The 23,520-nt window shown below is 42.1% G+C and overlaps 1 protein-coding gene across 8 annotated transcripts in view; it reads right to left on the bottom strand.

The window, feature by feature from the left end:
• syt14a (synaptotagmin XIVa) overlaps nt 1–23,520 on the bottom strand; it is a 38,309-nt gene that overhangs the window by 5,826 nt on the left and 8,963 nt on the right. For 2 of the 8 annotated variants that reach the window (XM_028975290.1, XM_028975319.1), the window contains exons 1-6: nt 10,528–12,903; nt 9,746–9,964; nt 3,866–4,137; nt 1,418–1,867; nt 1,124–1,313; nt 49–126 (exon numbers count right to left, since the gene is read on the bottom strand). In XM_028975290.1, the coding sequence (XP_028831123.1) occupies nt 49–126; nt 1,124–1,313; nt 1,418–1,867; nt 3,866–4,137; nt 9,746–9,964; nt 10,528–11,329 (2,011 nt within the window). In that variant the 5' untranslated portion in view covers nt 11,330–12,903. Of the gene's footprint in view, nt 1–48; nt 127–1,123; nt 1,314–1,417; nt 1,868–3,865; nt 4,138–9,745; nt 9,965–10,527; nt 12,904–12,936; nt 13,090–23,465; nt 23,514–23,520 lie in introns of those variants that run through there. The other 6 variants (XM_028975298.1, XM_028975329.1, XM_028975338.1 and 3 more) reach the window with 5 other exon arrangements.

Genomic DNA, 23,520 nt, shown 5'->3' with positions numbered 1-23,520 from the left:
ACTGGAGAGCAGACAGCCAACATCAGTCTGCTGAGAAGAGAGACTCACCTCTAATAATATAAACCTGTCCACCTATCAAGTGTTTTAGACAACAGAACAGCCCATCTGACAACAAGGGTTGGGAAGCAGTAAGAGAAACAATGGACCAAGATGTCAGTAATAGGGTGAAGGTTTGGGACAAAAGGTTAGAAAAGACATAAATACAAGGAACGTAACAAACAAACAAGCCAGCAGTAACAGGAGAGAGAAACCAGGTCAGAAGATCAATAACATCATAGAAGGCTTTGCTATTTGTTTTTCTGGAAGTCTTCAGTTACCATGGAGGGGGGTGAGGTGATTGATTGGGGGTAAAAACAGACAAGGGAGGTCCTGTTTTTTTAGGGGTGTAATAGCTCTGGTGTGTAAATGCAGTGGCCTGGGAGTCATTGTCATTGTCTTTCTGCCCATACTGCCATTCTCTTCTATGGGTGTAATTCAGTAATTCTGAAGAACATAAGGCCTTAGCAGTGTTGGGGGTAATGCCAGTAATGAACTCAATGTAATAATGATATTTACAAGCTAGACCTGGGATTGATCATGCACTATATGTCAGTAATCAGAAATATTTCCATTTCCTTACCAAAACATATAAACATTTTCTGGATAGTAACAACAAATGTAGAAATGCTTATTTATTTCAGTAGTGAAATCTTTCCAAATGCATTTAGTGTCATATAAGGAAGCACCACTAGATGGTGCTGCCTGAACAGGCAGATTATATATCATCCCCTTCTGGTCTGCAAAAGGTATTATTATACTGGACTACGTGCTAACCCATAATGTTTACATCAATATTACAATATTTTGGCTAATCTGATGGCAATTCTCCCCAATAGCTTAACCACAATAGACCTAATTACATATTACTAAGCAAACCTACTCTCAGGACAGATCAATAATCATACTTTGCTTTCTGTACAAGTGAACTTCGGAGTACGCAATAGTCATTACTATCCTGTCAATTCCATGATTGATTCAGTTCACATTTACATTTTAGTTGGTGCTGATTTTCCATTTACAATACTTGGAAAATTTGGCTTATTCAGAAGAAAAACAAGCAGGCTAACTGCTTCAGCATACTTACTGGGTGGCTTGTTGGCAGCCATGTTTTTGAAGTGGCTGCCTTTGATCACCTCCACTGAGAGCCGGCCAGTGGTGGCATTGTACACCAGCCCCACCAGGATCTCTGGTGAGCAGCCCAGGCCCGCCGACTGGAATGAAGACACGCTGTCGCTGCAGGACATTTCTGAGAGGCTGGCCTGGGAGTCACTGCCCTGATGAATGGGAGAGACAGATGTAGGTCGACCGTGCTTATCGTCAAATCGGCAGCAAAACAAAACGTAGAATGTTTGTGACACACGTTTGCGCTGTTGCTCACCGGAAGGGAGCAGCAGGGCTCCAATATGACTGGCACTGACATCTTTCCCTGCAGGTTGAGCTTCGTGAGGTAGAACACCTTCTCGCCCAGAACCTTTTCCTTCTTCATCCGCCGTATGCTGTACAGACGGAATCGGACGGCGTAGTTGCCGATCATCTCCGACTCGATGTGGCTGAACCGGAATGTCTCTGTGAACACCGGGCACGGGCCCTTCTGGATGCCTGTCTTGGCCCGCTGCTTTTTGGTGGGCAGCAGCACGAAGTGTACCTGCCAGGAGATGTTGCCCGTTCGCTTAAGAGGAGGGAGGTCTGTGACGGCGGTGATGGTCAGCGCCAGCCTCTGAACTTCTGCTTCATAGTCAAACACCACATCCAGGGTGCCATACTGGGCCACGGGGTCTGGCTCGTAGCCTTTGGGGAGCTGGGCAGCAGATCCTCGGGCAGACATGTTCTAAAGGAAAGAGGTCCTGTATAATGAGCTTACTGGTGCCTACCAGGGCAGGCTAATGTGATTATTTAATAAATAGATGAAGCGCAATACCAAGACACACTTTAACTAGACATTTTGGCATAGAATGTCCACAGCACATAATTTATACAGTGTATATTTTTGTACATGAATTCATTTTAATTGAAAAAAAAAAATAGTTTTTACATTCATGGAATTTAGCAGATGAAAGTGAAAAGTTAAAGTGAAGCGATTGTCAACACGTTGACACAACGAAATGTGTCCTCTGCTTTTAACCCATCACCCTTAGTGAGCAGTGGGCAGCCATGACAGGCGCCTGGTGAGCAGTGTGTGGGGACGGTGCTTTTCCATGTGGCACCTCAGTAGCACCTTGAAGGCCACCAGTGCCCCGGTAACTGGATATCCTGAGTGACTTATACTCAGTACTTACAGGGACAGTCTCCCAGGAGCAACTCAGGGTTAAATGTCTCACTCTGGGACACAATAGTAGGAAGTGGGGTTTGAACCTGTGACTTTGTGTTACTCTTGTTCATAGGTGAGTGTGTAACCTAGTAGGCTACTACCACTGTTCTTAAGACTAAAGCTTTTTAGAATGCATATTTGAATGTAAAATAAATAACAATCAAAATCAGAGCATTAACTTGTGGGTTTAATTTTTTCGGGGATTAAAACTATGTCAGAGACAAGTGCAAAAAAAGAGACAGAGAGTGACGGGGAGATTTGGTTAAAAACCCCCACATATTTAGTGCAAAATCCTGTTTGCTGAGGCGTGGGGGCCACCTGATTTCCACTCTTTGTGCACTAGACAAACAGATATGAGGCAACTTTTCCACATGCAGCTACTGGTGAACACGATTACAAAAATCGGCGAGGACAAGATAAGGAACAGGTGAACACATTCAGGGTCACACACATTCAGGGTGGGTGTGACACAAATACCAATAAAATATATAGTTACCATTTTTATCACAGTTTAACTACGATTTGAATAAATAGCCGCAGTGCAAATTAATTTCCTTGTTAATTCACAACGTCGTTATGGAATAATGTGTTTCAATGTAGAACCATAGTGGCAGCATACAAAAGGTATATTAGTGTGTTGTTAGAAGTATTATAATATTAACAAGATATTTTTTCCGGTAGCAGATGCTGGCCCTAAAACACCCACACATATACAACTAATGTGCTGCAGAAGATATTCTGTGTCTGAATTAGAGATCCTGACACTTTCAAAACGCATGACCATATGGTTACGCATCTAAATGTCTTTTTAATAACTTTTCATGCCACTCCTGTGGCTCCTCTGAGTAGCAATGGGAGACTAATGTACTTTTGGTGGTACAATCACAAAAAAGAAATAAAGAAGAGGGAAAATATCACTCTGCTGCTGTGCAAATGTAAGGCATAAATATGCTTTTCCTCTTAAGTTTTCCTGGCATTTTACACGGTCTCAGATCAGTTACTATGGTTTCTGCCACAATAACTTTACCACGTTACCATTCATTTTATATCCATTAGCACTGCAGGTATATAGTTTTTACTGAACTATATGATGCCAGGTATTATTAAATGAACTGATGATGAACGTGGAGTGAGTTGAGAAAAAGACGGATCTGTTTAGACTCACGCTGCATTTGAATAGAAGGGCTGATGAAACAACAGCGCAGCTTTTTGATGCCAATAAAAATGTATTTAGCTGCTGGTTGTGGACCTGCTCTGGGCGTGATTAACTCATTAATGTGTGCTGCTGTTTGATGTTAATAAGGGAAGCTTATCTTTATTAACTGTAATGAGGTGGACCTGCAGCAATGAATAAATATGTAATTGCTCCTATTTATAATAAAACCTCAGGGTTTTTTTTTTTCCTTGCGGTGTAGTTTCAGGCTAGACCCAGAGGAGTTCCTTTGTTTCTACTTAAGATCTGGTACCAGTGTCTTAAGCAATGGAAAATAACCAGTGAAAGGCTCGGTGAACTCTGACCTCTGGGCTGAGCACAGCCGTGCTGTCACTGGGCACATCCTCCTCGTAGCCCTTGTTAAGGTAGCTCTCGGTCTCATGTGTGGCGCTGCCCTCACTTGGGCACTTGCTGTGTGAGTGGCGCGGGCTGTCGCTGCCATGGGAGAATTCGCATTTGGTATCGCCCATGTCCGAGGGTGTGCAGGACATCCGCGGAGAGCCGTCCTCGTCCTGGTAGGGTGGGGGCTGCAGCTCATCCAGCGGAGGGGTGCGCCTCATCCTCTGGATGCAGTTCTCTGTGTGGAACAGGAACAGTGCACTGTCCTGAATGTCCCAAATTTGATGTCAGTAACCGGTTGTCTTCTTACTTCTTCTGCTTCATTGAAGTATACATTCCTGTGCAACAATATTACTAGACTTCACACAGCAAACAATAGTTTAAGTGGAGAAAAGCTGATCAGATGACACCCCAAACTTCACTCACTCATTACCCATAGCCACTTATTCCAAATCAGGGCTGCAGGAGCCCAACCTGGGACATTGGGAGCAAGGCAGGAATTCATGGAGTACCAGCCCCCTGCAGGGCACACACACATATACTCCACTCACTCACACCCAAGCAGGCTGAAGTTGGGATTCTGCCAACACTTCAGATGATGGGAGCTTTTCTGGTGTAAGAGAGTAAAAAATGCTGCTATACAAATACAACTTTTTTACCATAATTGACCCATATTGCAGACTGTGCTCTTGACTCTCTAAAAACTCTAAAAGAACCACAGCTCTGTTCTCAAGATCCACAAATGGCAAATCTAGAAAAAAATGACATATAAAGAGCAACTTGGCGCAGCTTTCATAAATGACTGGTGTGCTTCAAATGTTAAAACGTACATGCTCACAGGTAACCTAATAAATCAGAACATTTTGCCTGTACCGTTTCAGTCCCCAACCCATTAACCACAGCGAGTCGCGGTGTTATGCAGGCAGGAGCTGAGCAGAGCTGAGGGAATCTCTGTGGCTCGTTGAGGGTGGTCCTGCACCCAAAATATCCACCCAGCAGCAGTGCTGTGCTAATAAAATGACTCTGGATTAAGCGCACACACACACACACACACACTCTGCATGGCGACAGTGATCGGCAAGCTGGTTTCACTACCCGTTCCCATCCGCACGCCACTTGATCATAATCCATAGTTGATGTGATGTGAGGGCCCAGCGAGGCTCCTGGCAGAAGGCAGCGCACATGTGAACTCCATTAGCAATGGGCGGTAAACGTCTCTCACACACACACACACACACACACACACACTGCAGAGGAGCAGGCAGAATGTGACCATCACCACAGGAATCTGCTGCTGATCAGGATGGATGCACGTTAGGTGACCTCATCGTCTGCTCCCTATTATTCCCGCACCCCTACTGGGACCCATGCAAGGCCCCATAAACAGAATGGCCTCTGCGACTCAGAACAACTGAGCAATGTACGTTTTCCCTTTTGTTCAGAACAAAAAAAAAATGGCGTCCTTGAGGGAACCTTCTGGTTTGCTGTCCAAACAACAAGGTGAGAAACAGCTTCCACCAGTCATGGCCCGACAAATGCTATATTGAGCTCCTGCGGTTAGAAGAAGCCACGGCTCTGATTTTTTATTCCTTGGTTGAACTCATCCACGCCGAAGACAACAGAGACAGCGGGGTGGTGTGTTCTCGCTCTCCTGCTTCACTGATGGCAGCACTGTCACATCCCTCAGAAGTGCACTTTCAACAACTTTAAAAAGCGGCGCTGTGTGCGCACAGGCGAGGGCCCCGACTCGGCTGCGTGACACAGGGCGGATCTGATCAAAGGCCTGACTCCATTTTGAACCTGTGGCTGTTTTTATTCGAGGCCGGGGGCGAGCGCTTCAGCTCGCTGCGCCTCGGCTCGCTAATTGGGACTGTCACCCTCACCCCCTCCCACCCTGCCACTGCGGCTCGTCGCCTCTCTGCCTTATGGGGGAAACAATGACAGGATGAGCACCCCAGCCCATCCCACCCCACACCCAGCCCCCACGCCTCAGCATTAAAGTTTGACGCGGCGCTTAAGGAGACTTTTCTCAATGGCTGGAGTGAAAAGGGAGGGACGGGTGCTACTCTGTTCTGTGAGTTTTTGAAAAGCTCCCATCTTGGGTACATCCCATGTCATAATGTGCTAAGAAAAATGGGATATTATGTAATTTCAGCGTAATATTAGAATACCACGGGGGGCCCGAAATCAGATGCAGATCTAAAGCTCTGCAAGGGCTGAAAGGAAGGAAGACAGAGCGTCACAGCTCTACGCTCTTTAATTGATGACTACAAAGAAGCCCAGAAGAATCATTTTGTTTAATCGGGATTCCACAGAGACCAGAGCCGGCTGCCACCGAAGGAGCCGAGAAGCCAGGATCAGATTTTCCTTGTCGTCTCAAAGGCGCTGGGAATCCGGCAACTAATCATCTCCAGCGCCTCTATCGCCGCTAAACCCCCTCTCACGCCGAGTGCCAGCGGCGCCGCCCTCCGCCGATCCGCAGCACTGTCCTCATGTATAATACACACGGCCTCAGGCCGGCAGGAAGGTAACGTGGCAGCCTGGCACCCCCTCCTCCCCTTTCTTCTCGCTCCCTGACAGCCTCTTATTACAGCAGGAGAGGCTTCCCGGGCGTATCTGTTCCCTCTGACAGGACTGGCTGTAGGTAAAAACCCCAGAAGACTGCTGCGGTTCCTGCGGTGACGTTGCCCGCTCTGATTTACTGTCGCTCTGTAAATTAAATGAGAATAATAATCCCCCGCCCCCCACAATATTTTTATTTAACCACCACTTTATTCTACATCTAAGGAATGTGCTGCAGCTCACAATTGCTCCCCACCCTGTTCCAGAGCCTGCCTGGAAAAACCTGAGCAAAATGGCTGACTGTATGAGAATAAAGGGAACGGCAGACAACATGGCCGCCCCCGCCACCTCCACCCACTGATGTGGGGGCAAATGGAAGACCACAGACCACTCTCCAGTGCCCTGTCCGTCTGGAGGCTGGCTCTGGCACGCGGCAGCTGGGCTGGGCGCCCCAAACCGCGGCTCTTCTCAGCCATGCCTCAGGCCTGTCAGGCAGAAACGAAGAACAACTTTTGTTTTTTGCACCCGGTGTGTCCGTGGGGGACGCAGAGCTCCAGCATCTAGATTTGTTCCATGCCACGGAAAAAAAGGCCGAAAGCAAAAAGAACTTCAGGGTTGACTTCTTATGAAACGCTTCATCAGGTATTTGGCTTTGACTGTAGCTGTGCATCTGAAAAGTAGGCCAGAAAATTACAGGAGCTTTTATTGAAACCATACTATATTAAAAACACATTTCGTTTGGCAGTATATTGTTCTTTTTGATGTAAGGCAGATACTATAGCGAACAATGCTGACTTTGTTTTAAGGCCAAGCTTATATATGTAATGCCAGTTTTCAAATAAGATGATTATACACACGACAGATTTTCAGATTGTAGTCATGTTCAGATTGTAGTCAAGCCTGAGTATGAATGCATGGAAACTATTATCACCTATTGACTGTTTATCAAATACTATTCCATCACATTACTATAAGAGGAATGCACGAACATGAACGTTCTGCCAGACAATTTTTTTTTTGCAAAGCATTATATTCACGTGAGCACGACTTTGCAGTATTTTTAATCGCACTTTGCAGTTTATCTTTAAATCGGTGGTAACTGTTGCGCTGTTCAAAAGAGAAAGGGCTCCCTCTAGTGGTTACTGCTAACACATTAGTAGTTTTTAATTGAATCACTGACGGATTAACTAATTTTTCTGTAGCCATGCAAGCTCTTAGGGTTTATTATCTATTCAGAAAAAAAAAATCAGTTATTCATTTCCCTCATCATATTACGTTATGGTTCTCGATTGATTAACACTACTAGGCTAAAAAAATATTATGGCATCATTCTAACCTTATCACAACTTTAAATAATAGAAACATGTCATTGTTTAATATCTAAATGCCTAGGTTATTGTAAAATTTACATTTACAGCATTTGGCAGACGCTCTTATCCAGAGCAACTTACATAAGTTGTTTAAATATCCATCATTGAAATCCCTTTTGTTCACTAGGACTTGATCCGTAATGCAGTTTTTTTTAAATATTGAATATAGAAAATTTCCGTAGGAGCTCTTTTAGTTCATTTGAATGTGGCTCACATTAAATTCCATAGTTTTCTACATGATTACAGTATGAAGCTGAAACTAGGCAAACCATACCGCTCATATGGAACAAGAAAACAGAAAATCTGGCATTTTGTCATTGCAGGGAAATGATTACGTTGACATTTTTTTATGTAATCAACTTTACAATTATTCTCCCAACTCTTAATGATTAAATTAAAACACACAGTTATTTTGAATGGTTTTCCACAATCTTTAGCACATTCAACTAGGGCTGCAACAACGATCTATTGAATCGATAAAAATCGATTACTAAAATAGTAATGGCAACGAATTTCCTAATCGATTCGTTATGTCGCGCGACGCAGAGACGCTTGATTATTAAAAAAAACTTTATTTGAGCGCAGAGCGGAGTGAACACACTCGGTTTCTCTTGCGCACAGATGCTAGCAGAGTTTGGTGCCTCATAGACAGCGCGGAGCAAAAATAAAAAAAAAACGAGCGGAGGTAGAGGACAGATACGTGGCGGAGGCAGAGAAATCTGCGCAAAAATATGCAAAAGCGACATGGCACGGCACGGGAGCACCACGGCAACGATCCAGCACCTGAAACGCAAACATGTTGGAGTGTTTGAGGAGGAGGAATGGAGTTCAGCAGCAGGGTAAGTCGCTACAGAATCCTACTTTTGTTGTGTTTCGAAGTGAGGAACGTAATGTCCCTGGTGCTGGTGTTTAACTCGCCGCGGAGGAGAACTAGACGGGGACGTACAGCGCCACCTACAGGTGTGGAGGGGGGGTGAAACAGCGTTCGGACTGTTCTCTGCGTCTCCGCGTGGACGACTCGCCTATTGTGTCCCTGAGCAAGACACTTAACCCTAAGTTGCTCCAGGGGGACTGTCCCTGTAACTACTGATTGTAAGTCGCACTGGATAAGGGCGTCTGATAAATGCTGTAAATGTAAATGTTTACCCGTCATCCAGCTTGACAGGCATGACAAGTTAGCGTTAGCTCGTTAATAACAGTAGTAAAGCAGGGTGCTATAGTTACTTTGCATTAAAAGACTAAAGACATGTTTTTATTAACTAGCCTTTTTTGGACCATTCATCTTTCAATCTGTTGTCATGTATAGCTACACTGCAAAAAAAGCTTTTCTTACCTAGTAATTTTGTCTCGTTTCCAGTTCAAATATCTAAAAAATCTTAAATCAAGATTACTAGACAAGGAAAATGGCATGAGAAAATTAAGTGATGCTTAAAACTTCTGTTTGAGATTACATCTCATTAAGATTAGTTTTCTTACCCCATTGGCAGATAATTTTGCTTGTTTTAAACAATCACTTAATTTTGAGATGTTTTATCAGAAAACAAGACATCATTTCTTATGCTATTTCATTTGTCTAGTAAATGTATCTTGATTTAAGATTTTTAGAGATTTGGACTGAAACCAGGACAAAACTGCTAAGTTAGAAAAGCATTTTTTGCAGTGTGTGTGTGTCAGTGTGAGAGTTTGTGAGTGTGTGCATCTGCGAGTGTGTGCATCTGCAGTGTAGTGTAGAGAACAAGTTCTGACATTCAAACAAATCCTGTTAAATTTTCTGATTTGTATTGTTTTTTTATTTTTTTTATAAATTATTTATCGTTCTGGCAGCTCAGGTGGCACTTTATTTAAAAAAAAAAAAGTCTATATTTGGCAGATGTAAAGCATACATGTGTATGTTTTTTGTGTTGTGGTCCTCACCGTCGTCACCAGAATCCTCACTGCTGTAGCCATCGTATTCAGCAGCCAGAGGACTGTATTTCTGCCTTGTTTCCCAGCCGTAGACCTTGTGGTGTTGTGTGTTGGCTCCACCCCCCCTCAGTCCCTGCGAGCGGTTGATGGCCTCCTGGTACTTCCCCATCACCTCATCCTCACTGTCTGAAGAGGAGGCCCTGTAGTCTGGATTAGTGTAGCTCTTGTCTGGAGGGAGATGGGAGAGAAAAATCTGTTTTGTTACAAGTGAACTCAATTGGTCTTTATGACAAACATCTAAGCTTTGAACACCGTAAAGGTGAAATTATAGAAACTAGAAATTAAAGAAAAGAAAAAGAATGACAGACTGCAAAGTGTGGTTGTACTTTTTCGCCACAAGGGGGCAGCAGAAGCATGGCATTGAGTAGACTACCTGTACATGTATAGAACAGTAAATAAATTAATATTAAATATTGGAATGTAATAGGGAAGCTTGTATGTAGTTAAAATACTGAATGACATCTTTTTGTTTCATTTCTGTCTCATAGCAACTAGAAGACATACCACCTAAAATCATGCAACAAAAAATGTCTAAATATCAGGTTTCCTTTGAATAAATTCACAGAATGAAGAAAATCTCAAGATATCAATGCATATCTGGTAGGAAGAGAGAGAGAGAGAGAGGGACATGCCAGCGAAAGGACAATCCAGAGAGAAAGCAGCAGTTCCAGGATGAGGTCTGAGCAGAAGTTTTCAGTGGCCAACAGAAAGAAGTCTGAGCATTTGCTCACCTTGACAGCCCATCTTCCTGCCCCCCTCTCTCTTGGGTTTGTCTGATTTGCTAGATGGATGATGCTTTGCCACCTTCTCACCTCTTCCCTCCCAATTCTTTGGAATTTCTTTCCGATGTTTGGCCTTTTGGTGCACTTTGGTGCTTCCTGAGGTAGGTTGAGCTTCCCTGACAACATTTTGCTTCCATGGTTCAGGGTCTGAATTGGGTTGATCATCTTCTGGGAGGGTCTTAGCACAGGGACTGGATAAGTTCTCCTGGATGTTACACACCTCTCTGGGGGTCTCCGGGTTTTGAGAGGGCTCAGTCTTAACACAGGGACTGGATAAGTTCTCCTGGGTGTTACACACCTCTCTGGGCATCTCAGGGTTTTGAGAGAGCTCACTGCAGGTGGAGAAGGTTTCTGTAGTCTGGGCTGATCCACTGCTGTAGTCGGTAGTACACTCCTCTGGGTTCCAGGGTCGACTGAACAAACCCTGCCGCTGAAGCTCCTGTTGAGCAGAACTGGCCTCATCCTCCTCCACTACAATCAGGATCTTTGGTTTCTGCTCCTGAGCAGCAGCAAGGGCAGCCACCTGCTTGGCAGCTTCCTCCTTCTCAGCAGCTTCTTTTCTCCACACTCGCTCCCTTTCCTCCTCGTGCACCTTGTGGATTATGGAGTTGACCTGCTCGGCTAGCTGGTCGCTCACTGTGTAAGTGACATCGCCAATGGCACAGGCCAGATCGTCCATGGTTTCCGTGAAGGAGTTCAGAAGACTGGAGACAGAGGGCACACTCGGCCGGAGGTTCTTGAAGAAGGACATGATCCGTACAATCTTTTTTTGACATAGGCAAACCTGTAGCTCTAACCCATTGCAACAAATTGTCCCAGTTGCTTTTAAATGTGTCCTACAGGAGCATGGAGAGAAGTGCTTTTCTATAAAGGAATGAACTCACAGCTTGTTTCTGGTTTCCTCTTCACAGTTGTCACATTTGTGCCTACTGATTCAGAAACAAATCCTGATTTCTTTTATTTTTTAACAAAGAAAATATAATTTATAAATTTGAAGTGTGAATACATTTAGCAGAAATGCATTATGGAGCTGTAACACTAGGATGCAGTGATTTGTAGGCTAAACAAACCTTACATTATCAGAATATCAATATCAGAACTATACAAAATCTAAATCAATGCAGTGCTTCTTAAACATCAATTAGCATATATAAGAATTTTTTTCCAGTTTAATGTTTCATAAGTATTCACAATGTTTTATACATGTAATCTCTAACAAAATAGTTTAATAACTTATTATCTGCAACTGGATCTATAACGCTTTGTTGTTGTTGTTTTTTTTTGTATACATGCATAGCATTCAGTATTGATGACACTATTGTTTATGTGTTTGCTTGTGTTTCTGTGTACTTAAGAGCTGGCCAAAGCTTTCACCCTGAGGTGCTATACGATCCTTGGTGACTCAGTACTCACTGTATCACAGGGCCCAGGTTTCTGACCTTGCCGATTCATCAAAGGAGAAAGGTGAAGCTGCCTGTGTCTACAGCCTTTTTTTTTCTGTTTTCTGACAGCTCCAAGCCCCGCCCCCTTTTTTTCCTGTCACTGTCACTGAAAGAAGACCTAGTGTTCATTTGCCAGCCGAGGGCATTATGTGACAAGCTAGCTCCACTTTGTAATAGACAGATAATTGGAAGCTGCTACAAACAGGGGATCCGTTTTCACCTATTTTTGGGGGTGCCTAATTCTGAGAATTTATGAGTAAATAAATCCTTGTAAGGGTATCTGATATGTGTGCGATGTGTTGTGGGACGCATTCTCATTAAACTTCTGATCATTTGATATCCTTAGGAGAGCGCTGATTGCAGCTCAATTACAGTGCCTGATATGTCGGCAGACGTCTGGTAGCGTTATCTTGTTTTTGGCCTATCACCGTCTGCCGCTGTGAATTGGGGGCAGGGCAGGAATGACCTAGAACTTTGATGTGACGAGGACACGTGGACAGGACGAATCTTTTCATGATGTATGGTTACCATCTCTCGAGTAAGGTGTAATTATATGCAACCTTTAACTGCAAGTCATCATTTGACCCCAAGCAATTACCTACTTAGGCTCAAGAAGATTATCCTCATGGCTGGCTTTGTCTATTTTGTCATTTGAGGACATTAAGATTATTTAAAAGGTGTGTCTAATTGCATGTCATAACACAGTTAGTTGCAACACATTCTGATCGGCTCCAAAGATATCGAATGATGACATGCATATGTGAGATTTTTTTATTGAAAAGTCTTTATTAAGTTTGTAAACTACAAATTTGGATAACTACAATAATAAACATATAGCAAGTAAAAGAGATGCACCAAGCGTTGATTTCTACAAAGAGAAATAGTAAAGTAAAGCGAAGGAAAGTGAAAGACTCACCTTGCAGTTCCTTGCTTTTCCTGTACTCATCGAGGCAAGGCAGAGGTCCAGGGTTCTCGAAGGACAGCTTGTTGTTGAGGTATAAAAAAAGAAGAATCATCAGAATGATGAAGACTGCAACGGCCGTCAGGAACCCCAGAGCCTCAGGAGACACTGCAGAGAGGAGAGAAGAAGACAGACAGGAGCGTGAGTGGATACCGTTCCGCTGGAGTATAATTTACCCAACCAAGAGTCAGACAAGAACTCTTTAGAGAGGAACACCTGAACATTTACATTAAATATAGATAATTAGGGATGTAAAAAAATATTTTTTTTTATCTGTGGATGAGATGTGTAATTTGCATATTTATTATATCTTGTTCATTATACATGGTACATATATATTTTAATTAAATAACAATTAATTAGATCTATACCACCTGTCCTTTTTGTCTTTTATCAGATAATCCTGAGCATTTAATGCACTGAATATTGTGCCAAACATGGTTTTTATGAAGATCACTGGATTGTTTTGAGTGTAATGGTAAATGTCTGAACTACAACAGGACTCACAGACACAATCCATTAATTAAAAATTCTATCAATTCCTGACAGAATAGACAGCAAAATGCAATGTTTACAAAAAGTTTATTTATAGAGCAGTCAGTTTATTTATAGAGAACATTTAAAAACAACAGGAAATGAAGTGAAAGTGAAATGACCACAGTACTTTACTGTAAATATTTAAAATATATAAAGAAAAAATATAAAGAAAAAAAAAACAAACATATACAGTCAAAAGGAGTTAAAAGTATAAAATGCTTTTTTACAGGGGGAAGTTTATTCCAGTCTGGGAGCTCCAACTGCAAATGACCTGCACATTTTAACCTGGTAGGGGTGTGCATGGTAAAAAATGATCCCCCAGGTATGGAGGTTGTTCATGGATTTAACCACAAACACTGAAATCTTAAAATCTACTCTAAAACGTAGAATGATCAACCCAGTGTCTAAAGAAGCCAGTATGGGTGATATGTGATCCTTTTAGGTGTGCCAGTTAATAGCCGGGCTGCAGCATTTTGCACCAACTGCAGAGATCCACTTACTCCTATGTTTGGACTACTGCAATAGTCCTGGGGAGATGAGACGAAGGCATGGATAACCTCTTGCAAATCCATAAAGCCAAGGATTGGTTTAATCTTTATTAGAATTATGAGTCGGAAAATGTTTTTTTTTACCACTGTATTTATCTGCTTTGTGAAATTCAACTTATTGTTAACTATCACACCTTACAATTCCTTAGAAAGGGCCATATTTAATTTCTATGTAGGTCAGGGGTACCAAAAACAAGCACAGAGATACTGAAGACAAAGTGAGACTGAAACTGAGCTTTGAATAGAGCATTTATCAATTTGCTAGGAAAGTCATTCCTTCATTCTCCATCTTGAGAGAACCTAACCTTTGACTAAATGGACTTCATAGATCGTCTCAAGGAAGAGGAAGGAAATCACATATAATCACCAAGACCCAGAAAACAGTTGCTTGTGTCATTGGTCAAAGTCACTGGTAAAAGTACACCATTATACAACAAAATATCTACGTACAACCACACTGAACAATACATGATTTATCAGTCTTTTAATAACTAGGGAGTAAAAGTCATCCTGTCTCACAGCAGACTTCACACATTTTGAAATAAAGAAATGGTCATGTTGCCTTCTCCTGGATGTCAGTAACATGCTTCGATTTTAAGAATTAAAGTGTGAAGTGGTTGACGCTCCACAGATCACCATGGACAGCTCACTTTCATTATTTCGGGTTGTCCTAAACACGTGCCAGCGAGACGCACGTATCAAACACAGACATGATTGCTCACAAATAGATAAGTACTTTTACGGGGTATGTGCCTCCAGCTGCTATCGGTGTACGACCAATGGCAGATGACTGCAGCCAGGAAGAAGAAAAAAAAGCAGAACTGATGCAGGTGACAGACAGGGTGGGGACAGAGGAAGTGGCGGAGGTTGCTATGGAGCCGGTCTGTGTAACCGCCCGGTGCCAAGTTACGGTAGACGTCCCTCGTCAGCGGCTTTGCTTCATTCGCCTTGCCGGTGTGTTTCTTTGCTCTGACAGCGACGGAGAGGGCACTTGAGGAAACAAGTCACGCTGTCTGATGCATGCATGTCTTTTGAGGGCTGATGACACTGCGGCTATTTAGAGGTGCATCTAATTGGATATTTCCTGAGAACTAATCTGGGCAAGACATGCCAAAAGTCACCCAACTTCCCTGTAATTCTATGCGCAAAAGAAAATGCAGCCGATGCTGAGGCTTCACACAAAAAAAGGGAGGTTTTAAGGAAGCATCTTAAATTCTCGACCTTTCCTCTGAGGTGTCAGGTTAATGTCAGCCGTTAGCTTAATTCTTGAGTCGAGTTTCTTCTCTGGGTGCTTACAGAGACATCCAGCACTGAGACGGGTTAACCTGGTGACACGGGGACATCCAGTCAGACCCTGCTGCAGCCTCTGTTGCCCGGACAATTTGTCAAGCAACCCAGTAGCTAAAGCAGGCTGGGTGGCAGCCTCATGAAACACAAGTCAACAATGCTAATGAGATGTAAGGACAACGGCACGAATGCTAATCATCATCGCAATCATCATTATATTCTCAAGTTCGCTTGAGGGCCAAAAAAGTCTGTGTGGCATTAATTAGATTCTAAATTGACATTGACTCTTCTCAGCATTGCAGACTGGGCTGCTTATGTCTATTGGGGGACATATACACCCTGAAAGCTGGTACATTCAGCAAAGTTCATTTAAAAAAACTAATGACAACATTAGTTAAGAGTAAAGTGTCAGGGTCTGTTCAGGAAGTGTTCCTTCTCCCCTCTCACAAAACATTAAGCTGCTGATTGAAGTTGAAGCAGTCAACTGCGTGACAGTGTGGACGGCTGCAATGACCCAATTAAAGTCTAAACTAAAGTGGAGATGGTGGAAACTAGCCAGCAGAACCAGTGGAAACAGAACCCTGAGAAATGTCAGCCCTCTTTAAATCTGTTCTGAAAACACACACGCAATCATTGTAGAATTCTTATATGACTCAGTGGTTCTATGAATCAACACAGTTTGCCTGTGTGTTGTTTACAATATAAGAAAACTTCAAATTGAAAAACATCCATAACGTCTGTGCTCCTGAAAAACAACCCCACCACAACAAATTACATGCACACACTGTTAACTACAAGATTTAATACCAGTCTCTCAGGGCTGAAGCTGCCGGAGCCCATTTCGGGACTTGATCACATGACCTTGGAGGCGTGAGGCCATGTCACAAACCATAGTGCCCTTGTGTTGCCGCAGTTTATCCCAGTGTCCTAATATTGTACGGCTAAAAGAAGATCTAGGTAAGATCTGTTCCACCCCTATGCATTTTTTATATTGCTTTGTGTTTTCTTCTTACAAAGATCTTTTTACCGAACAATACGTTCTCAATATAATCAAGTGTTTGCAATATGAGAACATGACGGTGTGTGTGCATTTGTGTTGCCTGAAGACAGGTAACCTTCAAAACAGTACAGCATGCACCATGTTAGCGTAGCCTGAATTATTCAGGAACTTCTCCCTTACAGCTGGGCTGGGAGCTGTAGCCAAGGTTCACACAGAGCCAGGAGGGAAGGTCCCTCTCTTGGCCCGGTCTCTGCCAAAGGCCTGCTGGTGATTAAGGAATAAGTCCGACTAGGCAGTCATGGCGCCAATTCGCACTGGCTAATTTCAGATGGGATTTTAAGACCAGGCTTCAGGTCGGTGTCTGCATTTCAGGCGTCTCAGTTTTACCTTAATAATATGGTTACACGCATGAAACCAACACTGTAATAGTTAGCCAACATATGGGTGACTGACACCCAGATAGGTCTGCGAAGATATCATTAAAGGTTTTCACACTCACAGATGTAGAGGCTTTGTTACTATATACATAGCGATACTTTAGTACATAACATAAAATAGTTTAAAAATAATATTATCTTATCTTAAATTAAGTAGGCATCTCTTATAAATTCTAAATTATCATGACTCATGGCAACCATCACCGAAACACTGAAACATTTTATTACTGCCCGTATCCAGCGTGCAGTAAAATGTAAACATTTGCTTCTTTCATTTTAACCCATTCTAATCCGCTGATTCTCACAGCTCTCGAAATGAACAGCCCTGATGGTGTAAAGACCACTGAGCATGCAGACATAGTATATAACATGTAAAGTGACTTTTTTTTTTACTGTTTTCATAAATTTTTCCTTAAAAATGTATAAATGTATAGAAATCAATTATTGTTACATTAAGGTAACTCTGTATAAGTAATGGTCCAAAAAAGGGACCAACAAACTGTTCTCACAACAACCGGTTTCTTCCACAAGAAAGTTTTGTGTAAAACTATAGCCCCTTTTTTCACACACTTTTCTTATCATAAATCAGTGTTGCCAGATTATATAGTTAAATTATAATGATATGATTATAATTATAACGATTATAATTTACATTTGTCAGTAGCAATGTAGAACCTCAATGGCTGATCCTTTGGACCACAACATTAAATTTGGTGAACTGTCACTCTATGTTGTGTGCTGGTGCTGTTACAGTTATACACTTCTCTTTGAAAAAATGAGAGACCCCCGGGGAGCAGCTGTGTGGGGACGCTGCTTTACTCAGTGGCACCTTGGAGGATCGGCATTCGAACCGGCAACCTTTTGATTACGGGGTCGCTTCCTTAACCGCTAGGCCCCAATCACTGCCCCCACTTTATTTACATTGTTTCAGCAGCAACAGACCAAAGTACAAAGTGTCATCAGATAGCAAGGTAAAGATGCAAAAGGACAAAGGACATAACAATTACAAAAACACATTACGTGGAAGACCTTCCATTCGGCAGTCATTGACTTACTCCTTTCTCTTCAGCAGAAGGCATGTTTTACAGAAAATCCAAAAATGAGAAACAAATAAAATCTGTGGTATCTTTATTTGTTCCAATTCCATGGTATTTTTTATCGAACCTTTTCTTTTTAAAATGGTAAAGGTGAAATACCAACAAGAAGACCAGGAAGTGCATAAAAAACAAAATGGAAACAGCTGTCATGTCCTGGCCCTAGCGTGCCTCTGCCACTAGGGGTTGATACTGGAAATTGTCATTTTGCAAATTCATTGCTTCTGTTTTTCATGTGTTATGGCACTATGCTGTGTTTCTTACATCCTCCCTAGTTTATGTCATTTCTACATAACACAGACATGTGTTGTCCCCAAATCAGCACCCATGCAGAAAGAAACACCCACCTCATTTAAAAACAGGGTCCACTGAACCACTGTACAAGTGTACATTCAAGTGATTGTCCTGAATTGCATCTGATAATGGATGACATTTAAAGGGCTGCAAGACCTTTACTGCTGTTCACAGTACCCAATGGATAGAAAGCACAGCTGAGAAGCTCAGAAAATGTCACGCATCCTGAAGCACGTGCAGCTCTCAGGCCTCTTAATTAAACATTAACCTGTCCTGGCCCAGAAAACTGCAAACAGATAACAAGCAAAACTTACAGCTCTGCTCTAGGGATAAAAGGCACACATGCGTGCACACACACACACACACACACACACACACACACACACACACACACACACACACACACAAACACCACTTCCTGTAGCTGCTGTGTTGTCAGCCATTGATCCTGATTGACCTGTTTTCTGTGTACGTTCTAATCCCATCAGGAAATGACATATAGTAGGTTCTTTATTTAGCTCGCTGTCCTTAGCTCACTTCAGGGACACCTCATAGATCAGGGAACAAGCTCAGCCCCTTTGTAAAAAAACCCCGATACACTCAATCTAGATACACTTAATCTAAATATAGAGGCACAATGCTTTTACACACATTTTAATCATCATGACACACACACACACATATATACACACACACACACACACACACACACACACACACACACACACATAAATGTTGTGTTTATATATATAATGATGTTTTCATATTTTAATTGAAAATCTAAATTCTTCATATATAACTTTTTGGATTTGGGCTTTTCGGGAGCTATAAGTCATAAGCATTAATACAAAACAATTAATACATCACCTCATGTGTAGTTCAAATATTACGGCTTAACCTTTGAATTAAATAAAATATACCCTATATCTATCACTATATTCATAATCGTTGGATGCACTAGTAATATGACTGTGCAATTGAATCCCACCGTGCAATTTTTTTCTGCAGTGTGCTATGCATACACTACTGGTGTCCTTGTGGGTGTTTGTTATGGAGGAGTGAGATGTTTTCTACACAATAATCCTCCATACATTACAGATGGCTGACATCTATGTTGGCAACTGCCAAGTATAGAGAGTCTGTTACTTGTAATTGCTCATTGCTGTGAGCACCATATCATACTAAACTGTGGAAAAAGCTGGAAAATGATCTTGGAAACCTTTCAGAAGAAAAGAAGGCAATGCTAGGTAATGAAAACATGGCTGCCTGAAAACATCCGATTTCCTGACTGCCACTAATCCAATTAGAATTAAACAGTGCCACTTCCCACTGAATATTTGACACCCTCAGATCCATGTTCCAGCCAAATGTTTCAGCATGTCCTCAACATCAGCTAGAATTTTCCATGGTTCAGGTTATCAATGGTTATCATTTCAATTCTGACATAAAGTCTGCTATCATTCTGTCAATAGAAAGAAAGTCTTCTCTAGAAAGTCTTTTGATGAATCCAATCGCACTTCCCTTCATGACAACGACCCATTTGTGTGGCCGAAGTGATCAAGCGTGTGTTAAATAAGGTGCATGATCACCCCACCGAATGTTATGGAGTTAACAGGCCCACTGTTCTAAGAATAGATCAGGTTTTCCAATGGGTTACTTTCACATGTAATTAAATATTTATGCAGGTAATGGACCTCTAATTAGACACAGTTCAGACTGTCTGCAGAGCAGTTAGCGTCACCACAGAAAAAATGTCCACTAGCGTCCACTAGAAAATAAGAATTAAAACAGAATTGCACATTGTAATCACATCATCATTTGTTGGTATTTTAAGGTCATATCATTCATTTGCCCTTAGTTACGTGGCAAATAGAAGGGAATATATGACAGTCCTCACTCTTTCATCCTCTCTTTTTTCCTGTCACATACAACCTCACAGATGATCAACAAGGAGCACAAGATGTTGAAGACAGAAAAATGCAGCAACTTTACAAACATGGACATCTTTCATTTACAACCTGCAGGAAACCCTGGAAATGAAACATACATTCAAAATCATCGAAATACCCATGGATTGAAAATACAAAAATGATGTAAAAAAAAACGAATTCTAATTATATAATGCAGCTGGTATGGGTCTTTTTTACTAGCTGACTCTGAGGTTTACAGAAAAGGCCTTTAGTTTTTTTATTATGATAGTAAAAAATTAATAATAAGATATTAGAATTAAAATGGGCACACAACAACTGTTAACTTTGACATGGTTTTAATGTATAGATCTAACTCTATATGTCCACATGTATTATAAAATACTACAATTAAAATAAAAATCAGTCTAATTGAGACTCAAAATAAAACCATTAGGAGCACTGACAACCTCTGACCTTCCAGCAACAGCCACATGGATTAAGTGTATTTAGAGAAAGGTTGAGTAAAAATACATTAACAGTATGATTTTATTGTGTCTGGTAACCGCAACACAATCTAAAAAGCAGCAGCGTGGATGCCCTTAGCTGACTAACTGTGGACAAGATGAATTATAAATCCTGCCAGACAGCATTGGGATCAAATCAAACCTTTCAACAGGAACAGAACACAATCCCTCAACACTTACGGTAGCCACACGTCTTATCGATCTCTCAAAAATGACTCATGATGACACCCTCCATCATGCTTGACACAACAAGCTCACTTACAGTATAACTGGCAGATGCTAGACAGACAGACGACACGGGTTTTCCTGCCAACTCATGGAAAATGATCCTGGGTACAGCACGCCATGAGCCCCCAGAGACCAACAGGCTTTTGGGACTGATTCGGGAACCGAGTGATTTGGACCAGCAATAAAGCACATCTTCCCACAGGGCCAACACACACACCTGAGGCCAGCTCTACTGCACGTCACATGAATTCCACATTGAAAGCACACACGGCGGCATGCCCGGGTCGGCGTGTAAACTGGGACAACCGGGAGCATCTGAGACTGGAAACAGCTGCGCCCCACCACAAAGCCCTGCACAAACAGGCCAGGTATATGAGAAGCAGAAGTCCAGGAAATGAATAGAAAATCGGTGCCTTGGTGTATACGTTCATATAACTGCCTCAGTTCCTGGCTGTACAGAGTTATGCACAAACACTACATTCACTGCAAATCATCATGTGGATTTGCAGTATTTTTTCCCCTGCTTACTGCACATTAGCTCCTGACTGATAGCTTTCTTCTCAAATGCAGGACAGGAATCAACGTAATGAGATGATCATAATAATTCACCTGTCAGTCATGGACTACCTCGCTAAAAATTGGGAAAGACTGAAGAGTATGTGTCTGGAGGGGGTTCAGTCTCAGAAATCCAGTGACATAAAAATAATAATAAAAAAAAAAGAAACAAAACACCCACATTTGTCATACATTCCATTATTATAGGTGAGCCAGTAAAGTATATGTGATATGGTATGGATCACAGTGTGTTTGTCTTCCCTAGAGTGCAAAACACCTTGCGTGTGTTGGTTGGCATGGAAACAGTCGACAGTATATCAAAGGGCTCGGGCCATCTCCAAATTACACACCACCGCGCACTCCTACACAGCGGCACTGCATAAGCCCTCTCAGGGTCCCGTGCTCGGAGGCAGCACCTCTCCATGCACATGAAGTAACTGGCCAGATGAAAGCAGAACTGGACGGGAATCGCAGCGGAGCGCTATCACCCCCAATCCCATCCCAATCCCTGGATGGACTCATGTGAATGCCCAGACAGCAGGCTGAAAATCGCACAAAAACGCACACCGCGCATAGACAGGCCTGCACAGAAAACAGCTGCAGTTGAATGGAGGGTGATTCATTACCACTAACAGCACGAAACAGCATACAGCCTTTATCGACCTGACTAAATTAGATGTTAATTGATGTGATTACCATCCTTGCCTAACGGGCGCTAAACAATGTGCTTCCATGATTCCTAACCCCAATAAATAACTGCAGTGGAGGAATACAATGAATTGTTTTTCATGTGATGGCGCTCTGAAGTGATACTAGTTTTACCCTGTGGCATCAGAATCACACCAAGGTGGGTAGGTGGGTTTAAAAAAATATAAAAGTACGAGATCATCCACATGCAGGTCTACATAGTCCGTTCACACCCCGTGCCCATAAGCATCAGGCAATAATGTCATTTCATAAAGCTGCTAATGATGTGAACATGACAGCTGTCAGGATGCTTTAAGAGGCACAGACAAAAAAGTCTGTATTGATCCGCCCGTACAGCCCGACACAACAGCCTTCCGCGCTGCCTCGTCGAGACGACTGCAGACTCAAGCTGCTTCCTGTCACCGGAGGCGTCCTGTCAGTTTAAGTCGCAGTGTCTGGCATGGCAACATGGAGTGGATCTGATCTCCCACAGCTCGGATAATTACTTTAGTTTCACTGCAGACTACAGACTAAGAAGCAGACGCTGCGTTCATTTAAGGGTTCATGATTTGTCATCGCGTAAACTCATTTGCTTTAATGAGAGCTCTGGTTCCCTGTCTGACTCGTGGAAAGTAAGACTATCGAGACAGAGACCTTGTTGAAGAGACCATCATGAATTTCGATTATTTCCTTAACAGGTTTTATTGAGTTTGTTAAAAATGCATACACAATAATCAATAAAAATTAATAAAATAATTAATAAAAATACTTGCTTAAATCATTTTTTGAGCCTAATGCAGTTTTAATTGTCTTTCCATTAGACACCGCTGTCATTTAAAGGTTCCAGTGAAGTCAGCCTAGGATAATAAGATCATGATACAATGATTTTTACAAAATATTTCTAAATATTGCAAATTTCACATATTTTACTGGTGGTTGTTTTTGCTTTAATAGATATGTTCTAATAGACCAATTTTTAAGGATCATATTAGATTAGATTAGATTAGATTCAACTTTATTGTCATTACACATGTACAAGTACAGGGCAACGAAATGTAGTATTACAGGCATTGAATTTCACCACTGATGAGATGGTATTTGTGTTATGATGTGACTAATTGATAATTATCAAATTCAATGCTGCCAAGGCCTAGTCAAGCTATTGACTATAACTTTTTATCTCTCCATCAGAACGGTGTGTCTTATGTGTCTTCCTCAGACACATAATAAACACAGACATTGACACACAAACACAGACACAATATTGAAGGGCACAGACAGTGAGGCTCTGCACAGACAAGAGAATGCAGAATGCCAAAAGCTGTACACGTGAGTTGAAGACTTACAAACAAGTGAAAGTAAGGCATTTCACTACTCACTTACCTTTTCTGATGCAGATAAGCTCGTGTACTCCACAATGGCGCTCGCCACCTGGAAA

This window comes from Denticeps clupeoides, chromosome 1, assembly GCF_900700375.1.
Source record: "Denticeps clupeoides chromosome 1, fDenClu1.1, whole genome shotgun sequence".
NCBI classification, from domain to species: domain Eukaryota; kingdom Metazoa; phylum Chordata; class Actinopteri; order Clupeiformes; family Denticipitidae; genus Denticeps; species Denticeps clupeoides.
Note: the sequence above shows the minus strand (reverse complement) of the source record. Positions and strands in the feature narration are given on the sequence as shown.